The sequence below is a fragment of the Amblyraja radiata genome, chromosome 7 (assembly GCF_010909765.2).
Source record: "Amblyraja radiata isolate CabotCenter1 chromosome 7, sAmbRad1.1.pri, whole genome shotgun sequence".
NCBI classification, from domain to species: Eukaryota; Metazoa; Chordata; class Chondrichthyes; order Rajiformes; family Rajidae; genus Amblyraja; species Amblyraja radiata.
Window position 1 is genome coordinate 87,452,512 of NC_045962.1, and position 24,980 is coordinate 87,477,491.

General features: G+C 45.9%; 1 protein-coding gene across 1 annotated transcript in view; it reads left to right on the plus strand.

Annotated features, from left to right (window-relative positions):
* The window catches only part of LOC116974873 (vimentin-like), a 42,122-nt gene extending 19,943 nt beyond the window's left edge, over positions 1-22,179 (plus strand). The window contains exons 3-9 of the mRNA XM_033023485.1: positions 8,464-8,559; positions 12,445-12,603; positions 14,354-14,440; positions 14,839-15,032; positions 17,575-17,609; positions 19,730-19,797; positions 21,877-22,179. Coding sequence (XP_032879376.1) covers positions 8,464-8,559; positions 12,445-12,603; positions 14,354-14,440; positions 14,839-15,032; positions 17,575-17,609; positions 19,730-19,797; positions 21,877-21,912 — 675 coding nt within the window. The 3' untranslated portion in view covers positions 21,913-22,179. The remainder of the gene's footprint in view (positions 1-8,463; positions 8,560-12,444; positions 12,604-14,353; positions 14,441-14,838; positions 15,033-17,574; positions 17,610-19,729; positions 19,798-21,876) is intronic.
* The last annotated feature ends 2,801 nt before the right edge of the window (positions 22,180-24,980 follow it).

Genomic DNA, 24,980 nt, shown 5'->3' on the forward strand with positions numbered 1-24,980 from the left:
AATGTGAAGAGAGAGCAGTGGCAGCTAAAGCGCGCCAGCGTCCACTCTCCCTTCCGACAGCCATCTTGGACACAAACTAACATATTCACATTACACACAAAAAATCATCCCCCCACAATGGTTACCACTGTGGGGGAAGGCACAATGTCCAGTCCCCATCCCCAGTTTCGAGCCTGCACCGCCATTCGATATGATCATGGCTGATCATCCCATCATCTTCCCATCATCTTCACGACCTGTCAAGAATATTACTTGGAAGATGGACACAAAAAGCTGGAGTAACTCAGTGGGACAGCCAGCATATCTGGAGAAGAGGTGTCATTTCAGACTGGAGAAGGGTATCAAACCGAAACGACACCTACAAATGCCCTCCATAATGTTTGGGACAAAGACCCATCATTTATGTATTTGCCTCGGTACTCCACAATTTGAGATTTGTCATAGAAAAAAATCACATGTGGTTAAAGTGCACATTGTCAGATTTTACTGTAATTTATACATGGTGAAACCCAAATGTATAAAAATGGCCTTTATTAAAATCTGATAATGTGCACTTTAACCACACGTGATTTTTATTTCTATTACAAATCTCAAATTGTGGAGTACCGAGGCAAATAAATAAATGATGGGTCTTTGTCCCAAACATAATGGAGGGCACTATTCCTTTTCTCCAGAGATGCTATCTGACTCGCTGAGTTCCTACAGCTTTTTGTGTATCTTCAGTGTAAACCAGCATCTATAGTTCCTTCCTACACAAGAATATTACTTGTCTGGATAACTACAGCTTCAGCAAGGAAAACGTAATACCACTTGGAATAAGGAGGAACTGCAAATGCTGTCTTTACCTCTGTACCATACATGCCTGTATCTCTTCAGGTAGCCAAAAGTGCTGGAGAAATTCAGCGGGTGCAGCAGCATCTATGGAGCGAAGGAAATAGGCAACGTTGGAAATAGGCAACGTCTTTGTCCCAAACATAATGGAGGGCACTATTCCTTTTCTGCCTGTCTTTTCTTTCTTTTTGTCCCGTTTTGTCCCCTGTTTTTCGTTTTATTTTTTAGATGTGTATATGTGGAAGGGGGGGGGGGACTTTTTAAACGTTTTCATCTCTCCCCTGACCCGACCTTTTCCCTGTGGGGTCTCCGTTGACGTTGGGCCTAACATCGTGGAGCTGGCGGCCTCCGACTGGAATCGACCCGGGGCTCCAGTCGCGGAGCCTGCGGACTCGCCAGCGCGGAACTGGCTGACTTCGGAACATGGAGAGCTGTGTTGGCGTGCGGCTGCGACCTGACTTCGGAGCTTCAGAGGCTCCGGCTGCAGGCCCTGTGGACGGTACCATCGGGAGCTCGTGGGTCCCTGGTGGGAGACCGCTTTTTGGAGCTCCTGCAACGGCAACTTCTCCCGCCCGAATTGCGGGGTCAAATTGACCCGGAGCTGGGCATTACATCGCCCGGCGCGGCCTTAACGACCGCGGGGCTTACCATCGCCCGCCGGGGGCTTTAACATCGGGAGCCCCGGTCACCTCGGGAGAAGAATAAAGAACAGGGAAGAGACTAGAGACACAGGACATTTGCCTTGCATCACAGTGAGGAGGTGTTTGGAGACTCACTGTGATGGATGTTTATGTAAATTGTGTTACGAATTTTCGTACGAACCATGTCTGTTTGACAATAAATGGTATTCTATTCTATTCTATTAAACTTATCCCACCACTCCTGTCCAATGCAAGCTCTCAGATGCAGACTATACATTTCAAAGTTCTTAAATCACTTCCATGACCTTAATTCACTTTACCTTGGCAGTGGTAATTGGTAATTCTACCAATTATTTACATTTGGTCTGAGGATGTGGACATTTAGAACTGCAAATGCTGGTTTACAAAACAAAGGTGCTGGATTGACTCAGTGTGTCAGGCAGCATCTCTGGAATGCATGGGTAGGTAACGTCACCTATCCATGCATTACAGAGACGCTGCTTGATCTGCTGAGTTACTCCAGCACTTGTTTTTGTGGTCCTGACATTGGATGCGGCGTGGTGATCAATTGGCAGTATTACTTAATTAATTGCGTGGCCCAGAATCATATCTGCATTATTGCTCTGCGGAGTATTGTGTTTGGGTGCTGAATATTCTGGAGCTCGTATTATTCAAAAGGCATCCCTAATTCATCAACTGTGTTATATCCAGTGTGTTTTGGAAACGCTAACTTAACTACCTGTATATAAAGTTATGAGGGGGATAGGTATGCTGTTGGTCAATTTTTCCCAGGGTAGATGAATCAATAGACAATAACATTGAAACATAGAAATTAGGTGCAGGAGTAGGCCATTCGGCCCTTCGAGCCTGCACCGCCATTCAATATGATCATGGCTGATCATCCAACTCAGTATCCCGTACCTGCCTTCTCTCCATACCCTCTGATCCCCTTAGCCACAAGGGCCACATCTAACTCCCTCTTAAATATAGCCAATGAACTGGCCTCGACTACCCTCTGTGGCAGAGAGTTCCAGAGATTCACCACTCTCTGTGTGAAAAAAGTTCTTCTCATCTCGGTTTTAAAGGATTTCCCCCTTATCCTTAAGCTGTGACCCCTTGTCCTGGACTTCCCCAACATCGGGAGCAATCTTCCTGCATCTAGCCTGTCCAACCCCTTAAGAATTTTGTAAGTTTCTATAAGATCCCCTCTCAATCTCCTAAATTCTAGAGAGTATAAACCAAGTCTATCCAGTGTTTCTTCATAAGACAGTCCTGACATCCCAGGAATCAGTCTGGTGAACCTTCTCTGCACTCCCTCTATGGCAATAATGTCCTTCCTCAGATTTGGAGACCAAAACTGTACGCAATACTCCAGGTGTGGTCTCACCAAGACCCTGTACAACTGCAGTAGAACCTCCCTGCTCCTATACTCAAATCCTTTTGCTATGAAAGCTAACATACCATTCACTTTCTTCACTGCCTGCTGCACCTGCATGCCTACTTTCAATGACTGGTGTACCATGACACCCAGGTCTCGCTGCATCTCCCCTTTTCCTAGTCGGCCACCATTTAGATAATAGTCTGCTTTCCTGTTTTTGCCTAAATAGGTGCAGGAGTAGGCCATTCGGCCCATCGAGCGAGAACCGCCATTCACTGCGATCATGGCTGATCATCCCCAATCAGTATCCCGTTCCTGCCTTCTCCCCATATCCCCTGACTCCGCTATCTTTAAGAGCTCCATCTAACTCTCTTGAATGCATCCAGTGAATTGGCCACCACTGCCTTCTGAGGCAGAGAATTCCACAGTTTCTCAACACTCTGGGTGAAAATTTATTTCCACATCTCAGTTATAAATGTCCTACCCCTTATTCTTAAACTGTGGCCCCTGGTTCTGGACTCCCCCAACATCGGGAACATGTTTCCTGCCTCTAGCAGGTCCAATCCCTTAATCTTATATGTTTCAATAATATATACCCACTCATCCTTCTAAATTCCAGTGTATACAAACCCAGTCGCTCCATTCTATCAGCATATGACAGTCCAGTCATCCCGGGAATTAACCTCGCGAACCTACGCTGCACTCCCTCAATAGCAAGAATGTCCTTCCTCATATTTGGAGACCAAAACTGCACACAATACCCAAGGTGTGGTCTCACCAGGGCCCTGTACAACTGCAGAAGGACCTCTTTGCTCCTATACTCAACTCCTCTTGTTATGAAGGCCAACATGCCATTAGCTTTCTTCACTGCCTGCTGGACCTGCATGCTTACCTTCAGTGACTGATGAACAAGGACACCCAATCTCGTTGTACTTCCCCAATTCCTAATTTGACACCATTCAGATTATAATCTGCCTTCCTGTTCTTGCCACCAAAGTGGATAACCTCGCATTTATCCACATTAAACTGCATCTGCCCACTCACAGAACCTGTTCAAGTCACCCTGCATCCTCATAGCACCCTCCTCACAGTTCACACTGCCACCCAGCTTTGTGTCATCTGCAAATTTGGTAATGATACTTTGAATCCCTTCATCTAAATCATTAATTTATATTGTAAATAGCTGCGGTCCCAGCACCGAGCCTTGGCAGGGATTTAAGATGACACACTGAGGGAGGTGGGTATGTAGAATGGGCTGCCAGAGGAAGTGGTAAATGCAGGTACACATGCCATGTTTTTATTAAAAATTAATATTTGGATAGGTACAAGGATAGGAAAGGTTTAGACAGATATGGGCCAAATGCAGGCAAATGGGATTGGCTCAGATAGGCATCAACAAGTTTGGCCAAGGGACTTGTTTCTGTGCCGAATGGCTGTTTAGAATAACTGGCTTGTGAAAGCAGACTCACTAGGTAAGCACATTTCTGAGGGTCATAAGTAGGATAGGTGATGTGAAGGTGTTTTTTTCCCCCCTCAGAGGGTTAGATTTATAGGTTGATTTTAAAGGGGTCCTGAGGACGTTGATTTTCACCAGGGCAGGTTGTGTTGAAATGTTAATTGTTGGCACCAGGTGCACTCACATTTACAACATAATAATAATAATAATAAATTTTATTAGCGGGCGCCTTTCAAAGTCTCAAGGACACCTTACAGAAAATTAACAAGAGAGAAAAAACATATAGTCGGAGTAAAATAAATAATAAGGAGATTACATTAGATTAGATAGCCTTTATTGTCATTCAGACCGAAGTCTGAACGAAATTGAAGCAGTCATACATACAATACAATAAAAAACAACAATAAACACATCATAATAAGGACATCACCAATACACAAATTAAAGACAGAATTCGCTCCAAAGACAAAAAATCAAAACACAATGTGAAGAGAGAGCAGTGGCAGCTAAAGCGCGCCAGCGTCCACTCTCCCTTCCGACAGCCATCTTGGACACAAACTAACATATTCACATTACACACAAAAAATCATCCCCCCACAATGGTTACCACTGTGGGGGAAGGCACAATGTCCAGTCCCCATCCCCAGTTTCGAGCCTGCACCGCCATTCGATATGATCATGGCTGATCATCTCATCATCTTCCCATCATCTTCACGACCTGTCAAGAATATTACTTGGAAGATGGACATAAAAAGCTGGAGTAACTCAGTGGGACAGCCAGCATATCTGGAGAAGAGGTGTCATTTCAGACTGGAGAAGGGTATCAAACCGAAACGACACCTACAAGTGCCCTCCATAATGTTTGGGACAAAGACCCATCATTTATGTATTTGCCTCGGTACTCCACAATTTGAGATTTGTCATAGAAAAAAATCACATGTGGTTAAAGTGCACATTGTCAGATTTTACTGTAATTTATACATGGTGAAACACAAATGTATAAAAATGGCCTTTATTAAAATCTGATAATGTGCACTTTAACCACACGTGATTTTTTTTTCTATTACTAATCTTAAATTGTGGAGTACCGAGGCAAATAAATAAATGATGGGTATTTGTCCCAAACATAATGGAGGGCACTATTCCATTTCTCCAGAGATGCTATCTGACTCGCTGAGTTCCTACAGCTTTTTGTGTCTATCTTCAGTGTAAACCAGCATCTACAGTTCCTTCCTCCACAAGAATATTACTTGTCTGGATAACTACAGCTTCAGCAAGGAAAACGTAATACCACTTGGAATAAGGAGGAACTGCAAATGCTGTCTTTACCTCTGTACCATACATGCCTGTATCTCTTCAGGTAGACAAAAGTGCTGGAGAAACTCAGCGGGTGCAGCAGCATCTATGGAGCGAAGGAAATAGGCAACGTTTCGGGCCGAAACCCTTCTTCAGACTGATGTAGGGTGGGGGGCGGCGGGGAGAAGAAAGGAGAAAGGAAGAGGAGGAGCCCGAGGGAGAGCTGAGAAGGGGCGGAGACAGCAAGGGCTATCGGAAATTGGAGAATTCAATGTTCATGCCGCTAGGGTGCAAACTGCCCAAGCGGAATATGAGGTGCTGCTCCTCCAATTTCCGGTGGTGCTCACTCTGGCCGTGGAGGAGGCCCAGGACAGAAAGGTCGGATTCGGAATGGGAGGGGGAGTTGAAGTGCTGAGTACAGGGAGATCAGGTTGGTTAATGCGGACCGAGTGGAGGTATTCGGCGAAACGATCGCCAAGCCTACGCTTGGTCTCACCGATAAAGATCAGCTGACATCTAGAGCAGCGGATGCAATAGATGAGGTTGGAGGAGGTGCAGGCGAACCTCTGTCGCACCTGGAACACTGCTTGGGGCATTGAATGGAGTCGAGGGGGGAGATAAAGCGACAAGTGTAGCATCTCTTGCGGTTGCAAGGGAAAGTGCCCGGGGAGGGGGTGGTGCGGGAGGGAAGGGAATCATTGACTAGGGAGTTACGGAGCGGTCTTTGCGGAAAGCAGACAGGGGGGGAGATGAGAATGTGTGGCGAGTGGTGGGGTCACGTTGGAGATGGTGAAAATGATGGAGGATTATTTGCTGTATGTGACGGCTAGTGGGGTGGAAGTTTTCTGACTGTATCTCTTCAGGATTTTGTTTGGAGGTACCTTCCAAATGTGGAATTCTTCCATCTGGGACATTAGCTACACACCCAGCAAGTACACCTAGTCAAATTCCACCATGATTGGAAAATTCATCCCTCTTCCTGCATTGTCGCAAGATGGGATTCCTGGAGCTTCTGGTGTGGCTGCAAGATAAGTACCTCCGTCACGAGGACTGCAGTAAATCAGGATGGTAGCTTGCTATCTTTCCAAGAACACTGGGAATGCTTGCAGTCCCCCTGTGCCGTGAGCAAGAAAAACTGTCCACCCAGTCAATAGACAATAGGTGCAGGAGTAGGCCATTCAGCCCTTCGAGCCAGCACCGCCATTCATTGTGATCATGGCTGATCATCCCCAATCGGTACCCCGTTCTTGCCTTAGAAACGTAGAAAATAGGTGCAGGAGGAGGCCATTCGGCCCTTCAAGCCAGCACCGCCATTCATTGCGATCATGGCTGATCGTCCCCAATCAATAACCCGTGCCTGCCTTCTCCCCATATCCCTTGACTCCACTAGCCCCTAGAGCTCTATCTAACTCTCTCTTAAATCCATCCAGTGACTTGGCCTCCACTGCCCTCTGTGGCAGGGAATTCCACAAATTCACAACTCTGGGTGAAAAGGTTGTTTCTCACCTCAGTCTTAAATGACCTCCCCTTTATTCTAAGACTGTGGCCCCTGGTTCTGGACTCGCCCAACATTGGGAACATGGCGGGACTGTCATATGAGGAAAGATTGAAAAGACTAGGCTTGTATTCACTGGGGTTTAGAAGGATGAGGGGGAATCTTATAGAAACATATAAATCATAAATGGACTGGACAAGCTAGATGCAGGAAAAATGGTCCTGTAGAACAGGCCGGAAAGGGTGGAATAGTTCAGAGAAGATGCAATTGGATTAGGGCATCAAAGAAAGACGTGATTGATTTGGGGAAATGAGGATTGTGTTCAAGGTCGAGAGAAAATGGAAAGCAAACTGCACATAAAATCTCTTGGTATCCATGCTGCAGGATCCAAGCATAACACTCAATGGCCACAAGTCGGTTTGTCAAGGAGGATTCTCTCTAACTTCTACAGGTGCACAGTAGAGAGCATGCTGACCGGTTGCATCGTGGCTTGGTTCGGCAACTTGAGCGCCCAGGAGCGAAAATGACTACAAAAAGTAGTAAACACTGCCCAGTCCATCATCGGCTCTGACCTCCCTAACATCAAGGGGATCTATCGCAGTCGCTGCCTCAAAAAGGCTGGCAGCATCATCAAGGACCCACACCATCCTGGCCACACACTCATGTCCCTGCTACTTTCGGGTAGAAGGTACAGGAGCCTGAAGACTGCAACGTCTAGGTTCAGGAATAGCTACTTCCCCACAGCCATCAGGCTATTAAACTTGGCTCAGACAAAACTCTGAACATTAATAGCCCATCATCTGTTATTTGCACTTTATCATTTTATTTATTCATGTGTGTATTTACGTATATAATGGTATATGGACACACTGATCTGTTTTGTAATCAATGCCTACTATGTTCTGGTGAGCTGAAGCAAAACAAGAATTTCATTGTCCTGTCAGGGACACATGACAATAAACACTCTTGACTCTTGACTTGACATGACTTAAAGGCCTGTCCCACATGCAGTTTTTTCAGCGACTTGCCGGCACCCGTCACAGTCACAGCAGTTGCCGAAAAAATTGGGTAAGTGGGATAGGTCCTTTTAGTTGTGCTTTCTTTAGCCTGTTACTCTCTGTGTAGCCCGCACCTTTGGCAAATGACTTTTGCTCGAGTGTTGTAGACTGTTTTTGTAAAAGGACCGATGTTAGATGACATGTTTAGCATTGTGCCACCTGGGAGAATTTCTCGGCCTGGTTTGTGTCTATAATCAATCTCAATTTCTCAATGGTTTATTTTACGATGTCATAAATGAACCCAGGCGCTGTTTCTGTTTTAGTCTTTTTTCTAATTGACTTTGACTTGACTTAAATTGTACTTTCAGAAAACCGATGAGACCAACGTGGCAGCAGATAAACTTCAACGTAAGGTGAAACTTATGGAAATACAACTCGCGCAACTGGAAGACATACGTGATCAAGTGAGTACCGTTAAACGCCCTGTCCCACTGTACAAGGTAATTCAAGAGCTCTCCCTCGTTTAAAAGAAAAAATCAAACTCGTGATAAGTACGTAGCGGGTACGTCGGAGCTCGGGGATGTCTCTTAGCGGCTCGTAACGCTAACGGCAGGTACTCGGGAAACGCGGTAAGCTCGTGAAGACTCGTGAAGATTTTTCAACACGTTGAAAAAATGTCCACGAGAGCCCCCGCATACCCATGAGCGGCTATTACCGTAATTCTCCGAGTTCGAATCAGGGGAATCTCGGGAGAATTCTTGAATTAGCTCGTACAGTGGGACAGCCCCTTTAGAATGTTGTTTTACCCGCTGCATTTTGAAAGGACCCTTTCTGAATTGTAGGTAAACAAAAATAAGACGTGGTCGTAGAGTTATACAATTCTGAATTGTGTAACGCTTTGCCCTCAGTAAAAACAACTCATCTCTATGTAAACTCATCTCTATGTAAACGGATCTATAGCTTTCTATGTGACAGAAAACAGGTGGTAAAAATTGGTAACCATGTCTCACTGGCTAGGTTCCTGAACATCGGCGCCCCCCAGGGTTGCGTTTTTTCACCTCTTCTGTACTCTGTATACACACATTTTTGCTGTTCACACTCTGACTCTGTCTTGTTATTTAAGTTTGCAGATGACACATCTGTGGCAGGTCTTATTACCAATAACATCGAAACGGTTTACCGTAGTGAAGTAGAGGAGCTAGTAAGGTGGTGTGAGAACAACAACCTCATACTTAACATCTCAAAAACTAAGGAGCTGGTTGTTGATTTCAGAAAGAAGGCCACCCCCCTCCTCCCTCTCTTCATCAATGGAGAGGTGGTTGAGAGGGTCACCTCCTTTAAGTTCCTCGGGACCACCATACATCAATCCCTATCATGGGAGCTCAACACCAGTCTCATAATCAGTAAGTGCCACCAGCGACTCTACTTCCTGCGGCAGCTCAAAAAATTCAGGGTCAGTCGACCAGCCATGACCCACTTCTATAGGTCTACCATAGAAAGCATACTCACATTCTCCATGCTTGTCTGGTATGGCCACACAACCTCGCAGGATAAGATACGGCTGGAGAGAATAGTGCGCCGAGCTTCTAAGATCATCGGTTGCAGCAGACTTCCCTCAGTGACATCACTTTACTCAACAAGACTCACCAGAAAGGCCAAAAAAATCATAGCAGACCACTTTCACCCGGCACATCACCTCTTTAATCTTCTCCCATCAGGAAGGAGATATAGAAGCATTAAAAGTAAAACATCTCGCTTCAGAGACAGCACCTACCTCCAAGCCATCAGATATTTGAATTTGCACTAATCACTCTGCACTTTCTTTTGCACTTGCACTTACGCTTAACATGACGCTGCTGGGTACTGTCCTTCCTGTATATATTGTCCTTCGTACAGTGTTGTCTGTATTATTTATTGTGGTGTATGTGGTGGTTGTATTGTACTGTATTGTATTTGTCTGAGAGCGAACCAAGACACATTCCTATCAACTTGTTGACATGGCAATAAACTTCTTGAATCTTGAATCTTGAAACAATTGGGAACCAAATTATATCGGGATTTTATCTTTTTATAAAGATTTTCCAAATTGTTCCTCGGTGTTTTTAAGCAAACCGGATAAAAGCTGTCCAGGGTCTGAGCTCCCCAGAGGAGCATGGGTGAAACTCAACAGACTTGGTACTGGAGTTGGGTGTTTCAATGCCAGCGTGTGGAGATGGGGGCTCCCTCCGCCAGAGCCCAGCCTGTGAATGTGGAGCAGAACAACAGACAGCCAACCATGTCATCTCTGGGTGCCCGCTCTACCACCCACCAAATGGAGCTGTGTCAGGGCCTGGCAGACATTGACGCCAACAGAGATAACAACATGGCTGCTCAACACCCGGCTTGAGATCTAACTATTCCTTTGCTTTATGTTTCATTCACAAGAAGAAGTTTAGGCTAAACACAAAGTAAAATATATAGTCACAAACAAAGTGTTGTTCAGCAGCTTCCTTTTGGAGTAAAATGAACAGTGTGCAGAAGGGACCTGACCCAAAAAATCATTTCCCTCCAAGATGCCGCCTAACCTGCTGAGTTCATAGAAATATAGAAACATAGAAAATAGGTGCAGGAGGAGGCCATTCGACCCTTCCAGCCAGCACCGCCATTCATTGTGATCATGGCTGATCGTCCCCAATCAATAACCCGTGCCTGACTTCTCCCCATATCCCTTAACTCCACCAGCCCCTAGAGCTCTATCTCTCAAATCCATCCAGTGACTTGGTCTCCACTGCCCTCTGTGGCAGGGAATTCCACAAATTCACAACTCTCTGGGTGAAAACGTTTTTTCTCACCTCAGCCTTAAATGACGTCCCCTTTATTCTAAGACTGTGGCCCCTGGTTGTGGACTCGCCCAATATTGGGAACATTTTTACTGCATCTAGCTTGTCCAGTCCTTTTATAATTTTATATGTTTAATAATATTCCACCAGACTTTATTTTGGCTCCAACATCATCAGTCTCTTTGTGTTCTCTGTTATCTGTTTGTGCCAAATATAAACTTAGTGCAACCAAAATCTCTGTGCAAATAAAAAACTTGCCCTAAACATCTCCTTTAAATAGTGCCTTTTTCACCTTAAACCTATCTCCTCCAGTCTTTGTTTAAGAAAGAACTGCAGATGCTGGAAATATCAAAAGTAGACCAAAAAAATGCTGGAGAAACTCAGCAGGTGAGGCAGCATCGATGGAGAAAAGGAGTAGGCGACGTTTTGAGTCGAGACCTTCTTCCAGATCCTTCCTCCAGACACTTCCACCCGGGAAAATGTGGCTCTGATTGTCCTATCTATGCCTCTCATAATTTTGTATAATTATATCGAGTCCAAAGAAATTATATTTTTTAAGCAGAAACGGGATTTTTTTAAATATTGCAGAAAATGATAAATAGAAACATAGAAACATAGAAAATAGGTGCAGGAGGAGGCCATTCGGCCCTTCGAGCCTGCACCGCCATTCAATTTGATCATGGCTGATCATCCAACTCAGTATCCTGTACCTGCCTTCTCTCCATACCCCCTGATCCCTTTAGCCACAAGGGCCACATCTAACTCCCTCTTAAATATAGCCAATGAACTGGCCTCAACTACCTTCTGTGGCAGAGAAATCCACAGATTCGCCACTCTGTGTGAAAAGAAAAATTCTCATCTCGGTCCTAAAAGACTTCCCCCTTATCCTTAAACTGTGTGACCCCTTGTTCTGGACTTCCCCAACATCGGGAACAATCTTCCTGCATCTAGCCTGTCCAACCCCTTAAATAGGATGACTCTCCAGTGTAGACCGTAGTCTGGTTTAGTTTACAGATCCAGTGTGGAAACGAGCCCTTTGGCCGCTGGTCTGCACCTTTTCGTGATACTGAAGCGCCGACCAGCAAATTGGTGGAAAGCGACCCACTAGTTCTATCCCACTCCTAATTATCAGAAGCTAATTAACCTGCACATCTTTGGAATGTGAGAGGAAACAGGAGCACGTGGAGAAAATCCAAAGCGGTCAGAGGGAGAACGTACAGACTTCACCCGTAGTCAGGATCAAACCCTGGTCTCTGGCGCTGTATGGCAGCAACTCTACCGCTGCGCCGTTGTGTCATCCCATATTATGAAAAGTCAAATGAAGATAGGCTGGGCGGTATAAGGTTAAATAAATATCAAAGATAGGCACAAAATGCTGGAGTAACTCAGCGAGACAGGCAGCGTCTCTGGACAGAAGTTTCGGGTCGAGACCCTGCTTCAGACTGAGAGTCTACTGTGATTGTAATGAAAATTGGTTGATGAGTTATGTGATATGCTGAGTAGCCTTTATGGCCCTTCCTCCTTTTACAGGAACGCGTTTATTGGCAGAAGAAGGTGGACCACATACAAAACCTTGAACAGGGCGACACACACAGAGCAGATCTAGAACAAGCTCTTAAAGAGATTCATGCTGAGTATGAACAGCTTGCCAAGAGAAATAAAGAAGATATGGACAAATATAAGCAGAAGGTATATCTATAAAATTACCACACCTGGAGTATTCTGTGCAGTTTTGGTCTCCAAATTTGAGGAAGGACATTCTTGCTATTTGAGGGAGTGCAGCGTAGGTTCACCAGGTTAATTCCTGGGATGGCGGGACTGTCATATGCTGAGAGAATGGAGCGGCTGGGCTTGTATACTCTGGAGTTTAGAAGGATGAGAGGGGATCTTATTGAAACATATAGGATTATTAGGGTTTGGACACACTAGAGGCAGGAAACATGTTCCCGATGTTGGGGGAGTCCAGAACCAGGGGCCACAGTTTAAGAATAAGGGGTAGGCCATTTAGAACAGAGATGAGAAAAAACTTATTCACCCAGAGAGTTGTGAATCTGTGGAATTCTCCGCCTCAGAAGGCAGTGGAGGCCAATACTCTGGATGCTTTCAAGAGAGAGTTAGCTAGGGCTCTTAAAGATAGCGGAGTCAGGGGATATGGGGAGAAGGCAGGAACGGGGTACTGATTGTGAATGATCAGCCATGATCACAGTGAGTGGCGGTGCTGGCTCGAAGGGCCGAATGTCCTACTCCTGCACCTATTGTTTATTGTCTAAACTAAAGTAAACTAAACTCTACTGCTGCGGTGCCACTGCCACTGCCCGTATACTGATGGCAATTTTATGTGTGTTGGCAAAGATGTACTTGGCTCAGTGTGTCACACAGCTAATGCAGGTGGACACACAATGCTGGAGTAACTCAGTGGGACAGGCAGCATCTCTGAAGGAAAGGAATGGGTGACGTTTCGGGTTGAGACCCTCCTTCAAACGTTACCCATTCCTCCTCTCCAGAGATGCTGCCTGTCCCGCTGAGTTACTCCAGCATTTTGTGTCTATCTTCGGTTTAAATCAGCATCAGCAGTTCTTTCCTCCACACGTTTAATGCACCTTTCCAGCCCGAATGGGTGGAAATCCTGGGGTGTGGGGGTGGGGAGGGGGCTCACCCCCCCCCCCCCCCCCCCCCCCATGTTTTGGGAGGTGGGGGGGGGGAAATCCCACCCATGTTTTGTGACCTGGGTGCCACAGCCAGTCCCAGGTCAGCTCGCCTGCCCCAGGTCTGGCTGTAGCGCCCAGGACGCCTGCGTGCCCCAGGACTGCCTGCAGTTCCCAGGTCGCGAAAACAAATAGAAAAAAAAAGAGCCCGCTGGCCGCATGATTTCGGGTTAAGGGCCAGATCCGGCCCGTGGGCCATAGGTTGGTGACCACTTGTCCTAGATGTCAGGCTTCATTGTGTGCCCCCCCTCCCCCCATGTTTTAAAAGCAATTTCTGCCTTCCAGCCACATGTCTACCATCAAGGGGATCTATCACAGTCGCTGCCTCAAAATGGCTGGCAGCATCATCAAGGACCCACACCTTCCTGGCCACACACTCATCTCCCTGCTACCTTCAGGTAGAAGGTACAGGAGCCTGAAGACTGCAACGACCAGGTTCAGGAACAGCTACTTCCCCACAGCCATCAGGCTATTGAACTCAACTCAAACAAAACTCTGAACATTAATAGCCCATTATCTGTTTATTTGCACTTTATCAGTTTTATTTATTCATGTGTGTATATATTTGTACAATGGTATGTGGACACACTGATCTGTTCTGTATTCATGCCTACTATGTTCTGTTGTGCTGAAGCAAAGCAAGAATGTCATTGTCCTATCTGGGACACATAACAATAATCTCTCTTAAATCTCTTGAATCCTGAATGTCTAAATTACTTTAATCACTTTTACAGTTTGAGGATACAAATTCCAAAGCATTGGAAAGTGCCAAGAAGGAACTTGAATGCTATCGCAAGGAGGTGAATGAGCTGAAATTAAAAGTAAGTATCTTCCTTTTATTTTAATTATATATATATATCGGTGTTATTTTCTTGCGCTTAGGTGGAAGCCCGACATAGACATATAGAATGGTAACAGTCCCTTCGTCCCAACTTGTTCATGGTAACCAAGATGCCCCATCTCCACTCGTCCCACCTACATGCCTTTGGCCCTTATCCTTCTAAACCTTTCCGATACATGTACTTGGCCAAAACATTGTGCTAGTACATGTCTCAACAACCTCCTCTGGCAGCTCGTTCCCGCGAGGGTCTCGACCCGAAACGTCGCCCATTTCCTTCACTCCATCGATGCTGCCTCACCCGCTGAGTTTCTCCAGCGTTTTTGTCTACCTTGGCTGTTTTAACATGCTCACAACTTGAAAACCTTGTTCTCTCCAAAGGATGAATTAATGAAGAACTCGCTGATAGAAAAGGACAAAGATATATACAGACAGAGAGAGTGCAGTAAAGTGCTGGAAAAAAAGATTGTCCGTCACACAAATGAGTTTCAGGAGCTATTAAACGTAAAGACGCAGCTCGAGCAAGAAATTGCCACTTACAAAAATTTACTCGGCCAAGTGGAAAAGAAAGCAAGGTCAGTATTGTCTGCGTCAGATGTCGACAATTACATTGCCTGCAATTTATGTTGCTGTTTTCTTCAAAACTTGTGAAAGGAACTTTGTGCAAAGTGACACAGACGCGCTGAGCATGCGTCGGAAACTGCTGAACGGGCACTCTAGAGATGGAGGAGGTTGTGAATCTATCCCAGAGAGCGGTGGAAACTGAATCAATGAATATGTCCATGGCTGAGACAAGATTGTTTTTTGGACCACAGAAGTTAATAGAAACAGGCGTGAAAGTGAGAGGAGATCTCATTGAAACATATAGGATTATGAAGGGTTTGGACACGCTGGAGGCAGGAAACATGTTCCCGATGTTGGGGGAGTCCAGAACCAGGGGCCGCACAGTTTAAGAATAAGGGGTAGGCCATTTAGAACAGAGACGAGGAAACACTTATTCACTCAGAGTTATGAGTCTGTGGAATTCTCTGCCTCAGAGGCCGGTTCTCTAGATGCTTTCAAGAGAGAGGTAGCTAGAGAGAGATCCACGGAACCGGCCTCCACTGCAGAGGCAGAGAATTCCACAGACTCACAACTCTTTGTGAGAAAAAGTGTTTCATTGTCTCCATTCTAAATGGCTTACTCCTTATTCTTAAACTGTGGCCCCTGGTTCTGGACTCCCCCAACATCGGGAACATGTTTCCTGCCTCTAGTGTGTTCAAGCCCTTGTGTCCGAGACCCATGTTCGATCCTGACCACGGGAGCTGTCGGTACAGAGTTCTCCTTGTGACCGCGTGGGTTTTCTCCAGGTGCTCCGGTTTCCTCCCACACTCCAAAGGCGTACAGATTTGTAGAAATTATTTGCGTTGGTAAAAAAAAAAAATGATTGCTATTGTGTAGGATAGTGCTAGTGCACAGAGTGACCACTGGGTGGCGCAGACTCGGTGTTTCCACGCTTTACCTCAAGTCTAAAGCACACCATCAGTCCGAAGACGGGTCTTGACCCGAAACGTCGCCTATTCCTTCGCTCCATAGATGCTGCCTCACCTGCTGAGTTTCTCCAGCATTTTTTGTCTACTTTCGATTTTTCCAGCATCTGCAGTTCCTTCTGAAACAGGGGAGGGTTAAACCTGGATTGAAAAATCAGAAGATAAATTTCTTTGCAATGTTTGGGTTCTGAGATATCCTAGCTCTGGACCTCCTTACAACATAGTCCATACCGCATAGAACAGTACAGCACAGGTCCAGGCCCTTCGGCCCACAATTTCAATGCTATACATGACGCCAAGTTAACTAATCTCCTCTGTCTGTACGTGATCTATAATCCATCTTTACCATGCATAACCGAGTGCCTATCTAGCAGCGGTGGTGGTGCTGTCTGTATGGAGTCCCCGTGACCTCCCTGGTTTTCTCCCACACTCCAAAAGACGTACAGGTTTGTAGTTGAATTGGCTTCTGTTTAAAAATAAATAAATGTCCCCAGTGTGTGTGATAGTGCTAGTGTACGGGGGATTGCTGCTTGGCCTGTTTCCACGCTGTATCTCTGAACCAAATGAAACTAAACACAAATACAGAGAACTAGACTTGCCTCCAATTCATTCACCCCGTACACTTGCTCCAATTTAGAGAGCAATGAAGAACAGTGTTGCTCACTGCCAATCAGCTACCTGCAGTTATTTGGTGTCTTGTAATCGATATCAATGTTTTTTGCATTTATGTTTCCAAATCCTACCAGTGCTGCCAGGTACAGTGAACCCGACTGTCCCACTAGTGGGGCCCATTCACAATTATAATTGACCCATTGATATTATGTACCACTTGCAACATTGGAGGCCATTTGGTCCATCCAGTCCGTATTGACTGTCAGAGGTAGACAAAATGCAGGAGTAACTCAGCGGGACAGGCAGCATCTCTGGAGGGGAAGGAATGGGTGACGTTTCGGGTCGAGAGCCTTCTTCGGACTGATGTCGGGAGTGGGCGGGACATCGAGATAGAATGTCTCGTAGACAGTCAGACTGGAGGGAGAACTGGGAAGGGGGAGGGATGGAGAGAGAGGGAAAGCAAGGCTTACTTGAAGTTAGAGAAGTCAATGTTCATACCGCTGGGGTGTAAACTACCCAAGCGAAATATGAGGTGCTGCTCCTCCAATCTCAGGACTGGTCTCTAGTTGTTGGTGGGATGGTTGTGTTGCTTGATAACAGCTGGGAAGAAACTGTTTGTTAATATTTTATTTAAATGATTTGTTAATTTTTTTTAAAATTGTGACAGTGACATTTAAAATCTTGCTGTTACAAATTGAATAGTTTACATTGTCGTTATTGTCTTGATTTTTTTTGAAGATACTGTCTCAGCACTGTACTCGAACCCTTGCGGCTCCTGCCCAAGGCTGAGAATGGGAAGTGGTCTGATGGCTTCTGCCGCAGATAAGGAAATTAGTGCAGTTTATATAGTTTGCCCCTTCACAAGATTGCTCGAGTTTCTTGTGGTGTAATGAAGTAACCATTTCAAGAAGAATTAGTAGCTTGACATTTTATAAAATTAAAAAGAAATAACATTTACTATGGTATTACTTTCCAGGGACTACTCAACTCAGCCATCTCTCACTGATAAAGGTACGTACCAAAAATCCAGTTTGTTAATATTGTTTGATTATGCTAACGTTGTGTTTCTTCTTTGAGCCACATATTTCTGGCATTAGCCCAGATTCCAGTTGGGTTGTGAGGTAAATCTTGCAAGAGACATTGGTCATTGGTGTGTTGGTGAAGATATCCATGTTAAAGCAGTATGGCTCTCATGACCATTACCATACAATATTACTCAGTTCAGTTCAGTTTTATTTGTCATATGTAGGTTAACACAGGGTCAACGGTACAATGAAATGTGTTTGACAAGACAACGGGTCTCCTCAGCAATGATATTACAGCAAGCAAGAATTTATATACCAGTAAGATGAATAAAACTCTCTTGACTTGACTGTTGCAACAATTAAGAAACAATTAGACAGGGACATGGAAAGGACATGTTTAGAGGGATATGGGGCAAACGCGGGCAGGTGGGACTAGTGTAGATGGGTGGGACTAGCGTAGGGGTCACAACATCGGAGGCCTGGATCGCCTCAGCGCAGAGGGAGAGCAAGGAGGGAAGAGACAAAGACTTTAAGACTTTTGTCTTCCATCACAGTGAGGAGGTGTCTGGTGAACTCACTGTGGTGGATGGTAAATTTGTGTTTATTGTGTGTTTTGTTATTTTATTATATGTAGGACTGCAAGGCAACAACATTTAGTTCAGACCGAAAGGTCTGAATGACAATAAAGGATACTTTGTCCTTTGACTTTGACCTTTGAGATGGGACAAGTTGGTCGCTGTGGACAAGTTGGGCTGAAGGGCCTGTTTTCATGCTGTATCACTCTACAATGAGAATCCTGCTTGCAGCTGCATCACCAGCACACAGCACACACAATCTTACTGGTATATAAATCATACATACAATTTTTCAAAGAAAGTAGACCAAACACCAAGATATTGATGCTAAAACATAGATAACAAAACCAGTCCATAGTAGTGGAAGTGGTATACCATAGTGTTCTGTTGTAGAGGCAGGGTTGGGATTGTGCAGGTGGCTTCAAGAACCTGATGGTCGCAGGAATATAGCCGTTCCTGAACCTTCAATTCTTCAGTTAAAAGATGCGTTGTTGTGAATGGGCTGCTCCATCCATGAGCCTGAGATACTGACATCACTCTGTGCAGATGTGCGGCACCCTGCGTAACGTGAATATTGAGCTCCAGCTGCCTCCTTGCATGCATCCATTTGCTGCAGGGATCCAATTGGGCTTTTAGTTTGCGCTTTTAGAAATGTATGACTTGTGCACAATTTATACTAAATGTGTTTGCTTGGAGAACAAAAGCATTGCACTTTGTCAAAGAATTTCTATGCCCATGAATTGCCACAGATCTTCTTCACGCCATACTGTTGAAATCCGGAAGCATCTAGAATGACCATTGTACAAGTTAGCTGTCTGAATTCTGAAATATGTTTTACTGAACCACCGGGTGGCGCCACCTTAGTGGCTGCCTCGCCAACAGTCTGTCCCTTCTCTGTTTTAATCAATTTAAGTATGTTTTAAAAGTATGTTTTAGCGTTTCTTGGTCTGTTTTATGTGGGGGGGGGGGGGGGAATTGGGGTAAACTCTTTTCAATCACTTACCTCGACGGAGATTCGATTTTTCTCCGTATATCGAATCTCCGTACCCCCCCCCCCCCCCTGCGGCCTAACAACGTGGAGTGGTGCGGCCTTTCCTGAAGAGCCGCCCGGCGCGGACTTTAACATCGGGAGCTGCGATCCTTTGCTGAGGATTGTGGAGAGCTCCAACCACGGGGCCTGTGGAGCTCCGGTAAGAAAAGGCCGACTCGGGAGCTCCATGCCGCGTTCCGATCTGTCCCGACGCCGGCGTTTCCATCATCCCGGCGAGAGGGCTCGGACGTCGGCAGCGGCGAACTGCGGAGGGTTCAACTGCCCCGACCACGGGTGAACAAAGGAGGAAGATGACTGTACTTTATTGCCTTCCATCACAGTGAGGAATGTGGATTCCACTGTGGTGGATGTTGATGTTAAATTTTATTTTATGCAGCTGTGTGTATTGTTGCTTTTCACTTAGTATGGCTGTATGGTCACTCAAATTTCACTGGACCTTGAACTTGAACTAATACCAATGAATAATTGCTTTTTCTTTAGAAGAGGAAAGAAGAGACACTAATGAGACATGCATAATCTCTTCATCTGATGAAGACAAGGAATCTGAGGTAATATTACAATTATATACATTTACACCTGTGGAGTCAAATGTCTGTTAAACTGCAGATACTGAAAGACATCAGTCGGCCCCAGTGGTGGGTAAATCTTGGCAGTGACTTGAAAGTAGCTAGCATCTGAGTGTGAGAAGATGCTTCCAATTAATGAACAGGAAAGCTAACATTCACAGTGTATACCAGAGGGGATACATTTGAGTCAAACATGCTGGCATTAGTTTTGATTTATAGTCATTTAATTATTAACTAGACTAAGTGGAAAGATGCTTGATATTGCAGTACTTCCACCCTTTCCCAAAGGTTAATTTGAAAGAAGGATTTACCACAACAATTAAGTTTCTTTTTACAGAGTCAATGAGCTAGAACAACATAAGACCATAAGGCACAGGAGCAGAATTAGGCCATTCGGCCCATTGAGTCTGTTCTATTTTTCCCATCAACCCCCATTCTCCTACCTTCTCCCTTTAACCTTTGACGACCCTATGTGACTCTCAAGATGGATCAGCCATGATTGAATGGGGTAGACTTGATGGGACGAATAGCCTAAATCTTCTATCACTGAGGAACATGAGCTCATCCACTGGGAAACAAATCACATTCAAATCATGAAATAATGAAGTTAGACTAGTGCCTCCACACACGCCTCCTTCCCCATCCACCCTTCCCCTTGCCTACTACTTGGCAAAGATCTCTCCTCCTTGACTCCATCCAAGGACCCAAGCAGTGTTTCCAGGTGCGGCAGAGGATCACCTGCACCTCCTCCAACCTCATCTATTGCATCCGCTGCTCTAGGTGTCAGCTGCTCTACATTGGTGAGACCAAGCGCAGGCTTGGCGATCGCTTCGTCCAACACCTCCGCTCAGTTCGCAATAACCAACCTGATCTCCCGGTGGCTCAGCACTTCAACTCCCCCTCCCATTCCCAATCCAACCTTTCTGTCCTGGGCCTCCTCCATGGCCAGAGTGAGTCCCACCGTAAATTGGAGGAGCAGCACCTCATATTTTGCTTGGGTAGTTTACACCCCAGCGGTATGAACATTGACTTCTCCAATTTCAGGTAGTCCTTGCTTTCTCCCTCCTTCCCCTCCCCTTCCCAGCTCTCCCACAGCCCACTGTCGCCGCCTCTTCCTTTCTTCTACCCGCCCCCACCCCCCACCCCCACATCAGTCTGAAGAAGGGACTCGACCCGAAACGTCAACTATTCCTTCGCTCCATAGATGCTGCCTCACCTGCTGAGTTTCTCCAGCATTTTTGTCTACCTTTGCAAAGATTGCGAAGTTACAATTGTAGAAACAAAGAACTGCAGATACTGCTTTACACCAAAGATAGACACAAAGTGCTGGAGTAATTCAGCGGGTCAGGCAGCAGGATGGGTGACTGCGGGTGGGGACCCTTCTTCAGACTAAAATAAAGTCCTGACCCGAAATATCACCCATCCTTTTTCTCTGGAGATGCTGCCTGACCCGCTGAGTTACGCCTGCACTTTGTGTTTTGTCTCACATTACAATTGTAATCTTGGCCAATTTGTTATTCTCTACCATTCACTCAGAGCTCAATTAAGTGGGTATGAAGGTCTCTAAAGACGATTAAATATCCTGGATTGTACTTAAATATTCAGTTTCTCTTTGGGGAACTGTGTGTGCTATCTATTGTAACTATCTACTATCCACTGTAACTCATCAAGGCTTCTTCAGCTGAAGCTCTTAATCTTGCAACCTTTTATTGGGCAGAGGGGAATGGGGGTTAATACCACCAAAAGATATCCTCTCTGGGGTACTGATTGGGGATGATCAGCCATGATCATATTGAATGGCGGTGGAGGCAGGTTCTCTGGATGCTTTCAAGAGAGAGCTAGATGGGGCTCTTAAAGATAGAGGAGTCAGGGGATATGGGGAGAAGGCAGGAACGGGGTACTGATTGGGGATGATCAGCCATGATCACATTGAATGTCGGTGCTGGCTAGAGGGGCTGAATGGCCTCCTCCTGCACCTATTGTCTATTGTCAAAGACATTTGGAAATAGATTATTGAAAATGTACATCGTTATTAATAATTTCTTCAATTATCTTCTGCAGGAAAATGAGGATTTGTGTGCCCTTGATCAAGACTAAAATAGACGGTAGAAAATGAACTGGCCACAGACCTGAGTCCCATCAACTCCACATTCTGAGTTCCATTGTGTGAGGACAGCTCTGACCTTTAACACATCAGCGGAAAATCCACCTGCTGCACTTTTAGATTACTTGAACCAATGTGAGTTTCAGACCACTCATTCTGATATTAGGCACAAATTTCACCTGTATATTGTCTGGGAAATAAATCTTAATGCAAGTGCCTTTTGAGTTTTATTGTTGACTAGATCAAGTGGAACCCGTTGGGTCCCGTCCCCTCAACGGCGTCATACACACAGGCTAACCACCCCCCCCCCCCCCCCACACACACACAAACTAACACCCCCCCCCTCCCTTGATATTATATGAATATTATTAATTCGCTCCTTTTCCCCCATCCCCCGCCCTATCCACTCACACATAGCCCCCAACTGCGCAGGCGCGTTTGGGAGGGGGACTGAGGAGGGTAGAGAGGGAGCACGAGGGAGTAGAGAGGGAGGGGGAGGGAGTAGAGAGGAAGGGAGGGGGTAGAGAGGGAAGCGGAGCGGGGTAGAGAGGGAGGCGGAGGGGGTAGGGAGTAGAGAGGGAGGCGGAGGGGGATAGAGAGGGAGGGGAGGGAGTAGAGAGGGAGGTGGAGGGGGATAGAGAGGGAGGGGGATGGGGTAGAGAGGGCAGGGGGGGAGGATAGTAGAGAGGGAGGGAGGGAGAGGTAATTAGGGAGGGGGGCTGGACAACTTGTTCTATTGGATTGTGCTCGCCAGGTTGATTGCATTCGTGGAAACACGTGAAGGTTGCAATTTCCCACCCCGGCCCCATTGTGATGTCATATGTAAATGAGATCCATTGTGATTACACATTTGTGAAATGGCACTGTGACATCATCACTGAAAAGCCGCTCATTTTTTTAAACAAACGATTAAAACTTTAAAAAACTTCGGAAATATCGGTTGGAATGCGACGAGAAAATATTCTGTGCGTTGACCAAAGCTCTCTGGAGCTCTTGGAAGTTCTCAGGAAACCCGGGCCAAGGCGCGAGCGTGCGTCGATCATAGCTCGCGGGTGTTCTCTGGAAACCCGAGGCGCGAGCATGCGTCGACGGGGGTTCTCGGGATGTCTCGGGTACAGGAGCCGAGCCGAGGCGCGAGCAGGCGAACATCAACCAAAGGCCGCCGCAGTCTTCAGCTATGATCTTTGGTCTTCAGTCGACTTTTGAATAACGGGGAGGAGGGAGTGGTGGGGGGTGACGTCACTCGCAGCGTGAACAGACGGCAGGCAGGCAGATTCATTGTGACGTCATCAGCGAAAAACAGGCTTTTTGATTTCAAACTTTTAGCGGATTTGTAAACATTTTGATTAATAACTCGTGAAATAATGCATGAATTTTTCAGATAAGGAGATTTTTGACTTCACAGGATAAATCTCTACCGGAATATGTAAAAATATTACCGTTAGCGTGTCGTTTATTTCGAGAAGTGATCGCACACGAACAAATAAATGCACACTCACACATCCACATACAAGATCAGACTTTTATAGTTATAAGGATAGATGCTAACTGGAAATACATTATTGATATTTAGTACAGTTGCTTCTGTGGTTATAGTTTTGAATAATGGACACGATGCACACTTAACCAAAAATTAAAGTTCTAACCACCCTGTTTCTGGGGTGAACGTAGCCACACATTGAACAGTACAGTGCAGGAAGAGGCCCTTCAGCCCACCATGTCGGTGCTGACCATGGTGCTAATTATGTGATCCCATCTGTTTGGTTTAGTTTTTTTGTCACGCGTACCGTGATACAGTGAAAAGCGCTTGCTGCATGCTCAGTGGAAAGACTATCCATCATAAACATCATCATAATCATACTTTATTAGACAAGTATATTTTACAACATACGAGGAATTTCATTTGCCATACAGTCATACCAATAAAAAGCACCAGAACACACAAAATACATTTTAACATAAACATCCACCACAGTGACTCCTCCACATTCCTCACTGTGATGGAAGGCGAAAAAAAGTTCAATCTCTTCCCTTCTTTGTTCTCCCGCGGTCGGGGGCCTCGAATCTTCCATTAACGGGACGATCTTGGCTCCTGTAGCCGGCAGTCAGGCCCTCCACGTCGGGGCGATCAAGCTCCCACTTTGGGGGGGGGATTCTCAGCTCCCCCACGCCGGGCAATCTGACCCCGGGTCGGGGCTGGTCGAAACCTTCTGCTTTGTTTGTAGCTTCCTGACATCGGTCTTTACCCGAGACAGCGAGCTCCTCGATGGTGGAATCCGTAGGCCGCGGTTGCAGCGTCGATCCCAGGCTAGGGATCGGCTCCGATGGCAAGTCCACGTCCCCGCGGTGGGGCTCAAAGTCAGTCTTGAACAAGGCCTCCGGCTCCATGGTGTTAGGCCGCAGAGTGACCGGGGATACGATCCGGAAAACAATCGCATCTCCGGCAAGGTATGAGATTAAAAAAAAGTTTCCCCCAACCCCCTACCCCACCCCTCACATAAAACAAACCAGTGAATAATAATAATAATAATAATAAATTTTATTTATGGGCACCTTTCAAGAGTCTCAAGGACACCTTACAAAAATTGAGCATGTAGAGGAAAAACATGTAAGGGGCATGAAATAAATAGTAGAGACATGACTAGTACACAAAGTAAAGACAGAATTCAATACAAAACACAATATGAGGCAATTAATGCACAGATGAAAAGGGATGGGGACGTGGGGCTAAGGATAGGCAGAAGTGAAGAGATGGGTCTTGAGGCGGGACTGGAAGATGGTGAGGGACACAGAATTGCGGATCAGTTGGGGGAGGGAGTTCCAGAGCCTGGGAGCTGCCCTGGAGAAGGCTCTGTCCCCAAAACTGCGGAGGTTGGACTTGTGGATGGAGAGGAGACCGGCTGATGTGGATCTGAGGGACCGTGAGGGTTGGTAGGGGGAGAGGAGGTCAATGAGATATGGGGGGGCCAGATGGTGGAGGGCTTTGTAGGTGAGGATCAGGGTTTTGTAGGTGATCCGGTGGGAGATGGGAAGCCAATGAAGTTGTTTGAGGACTGGAGTG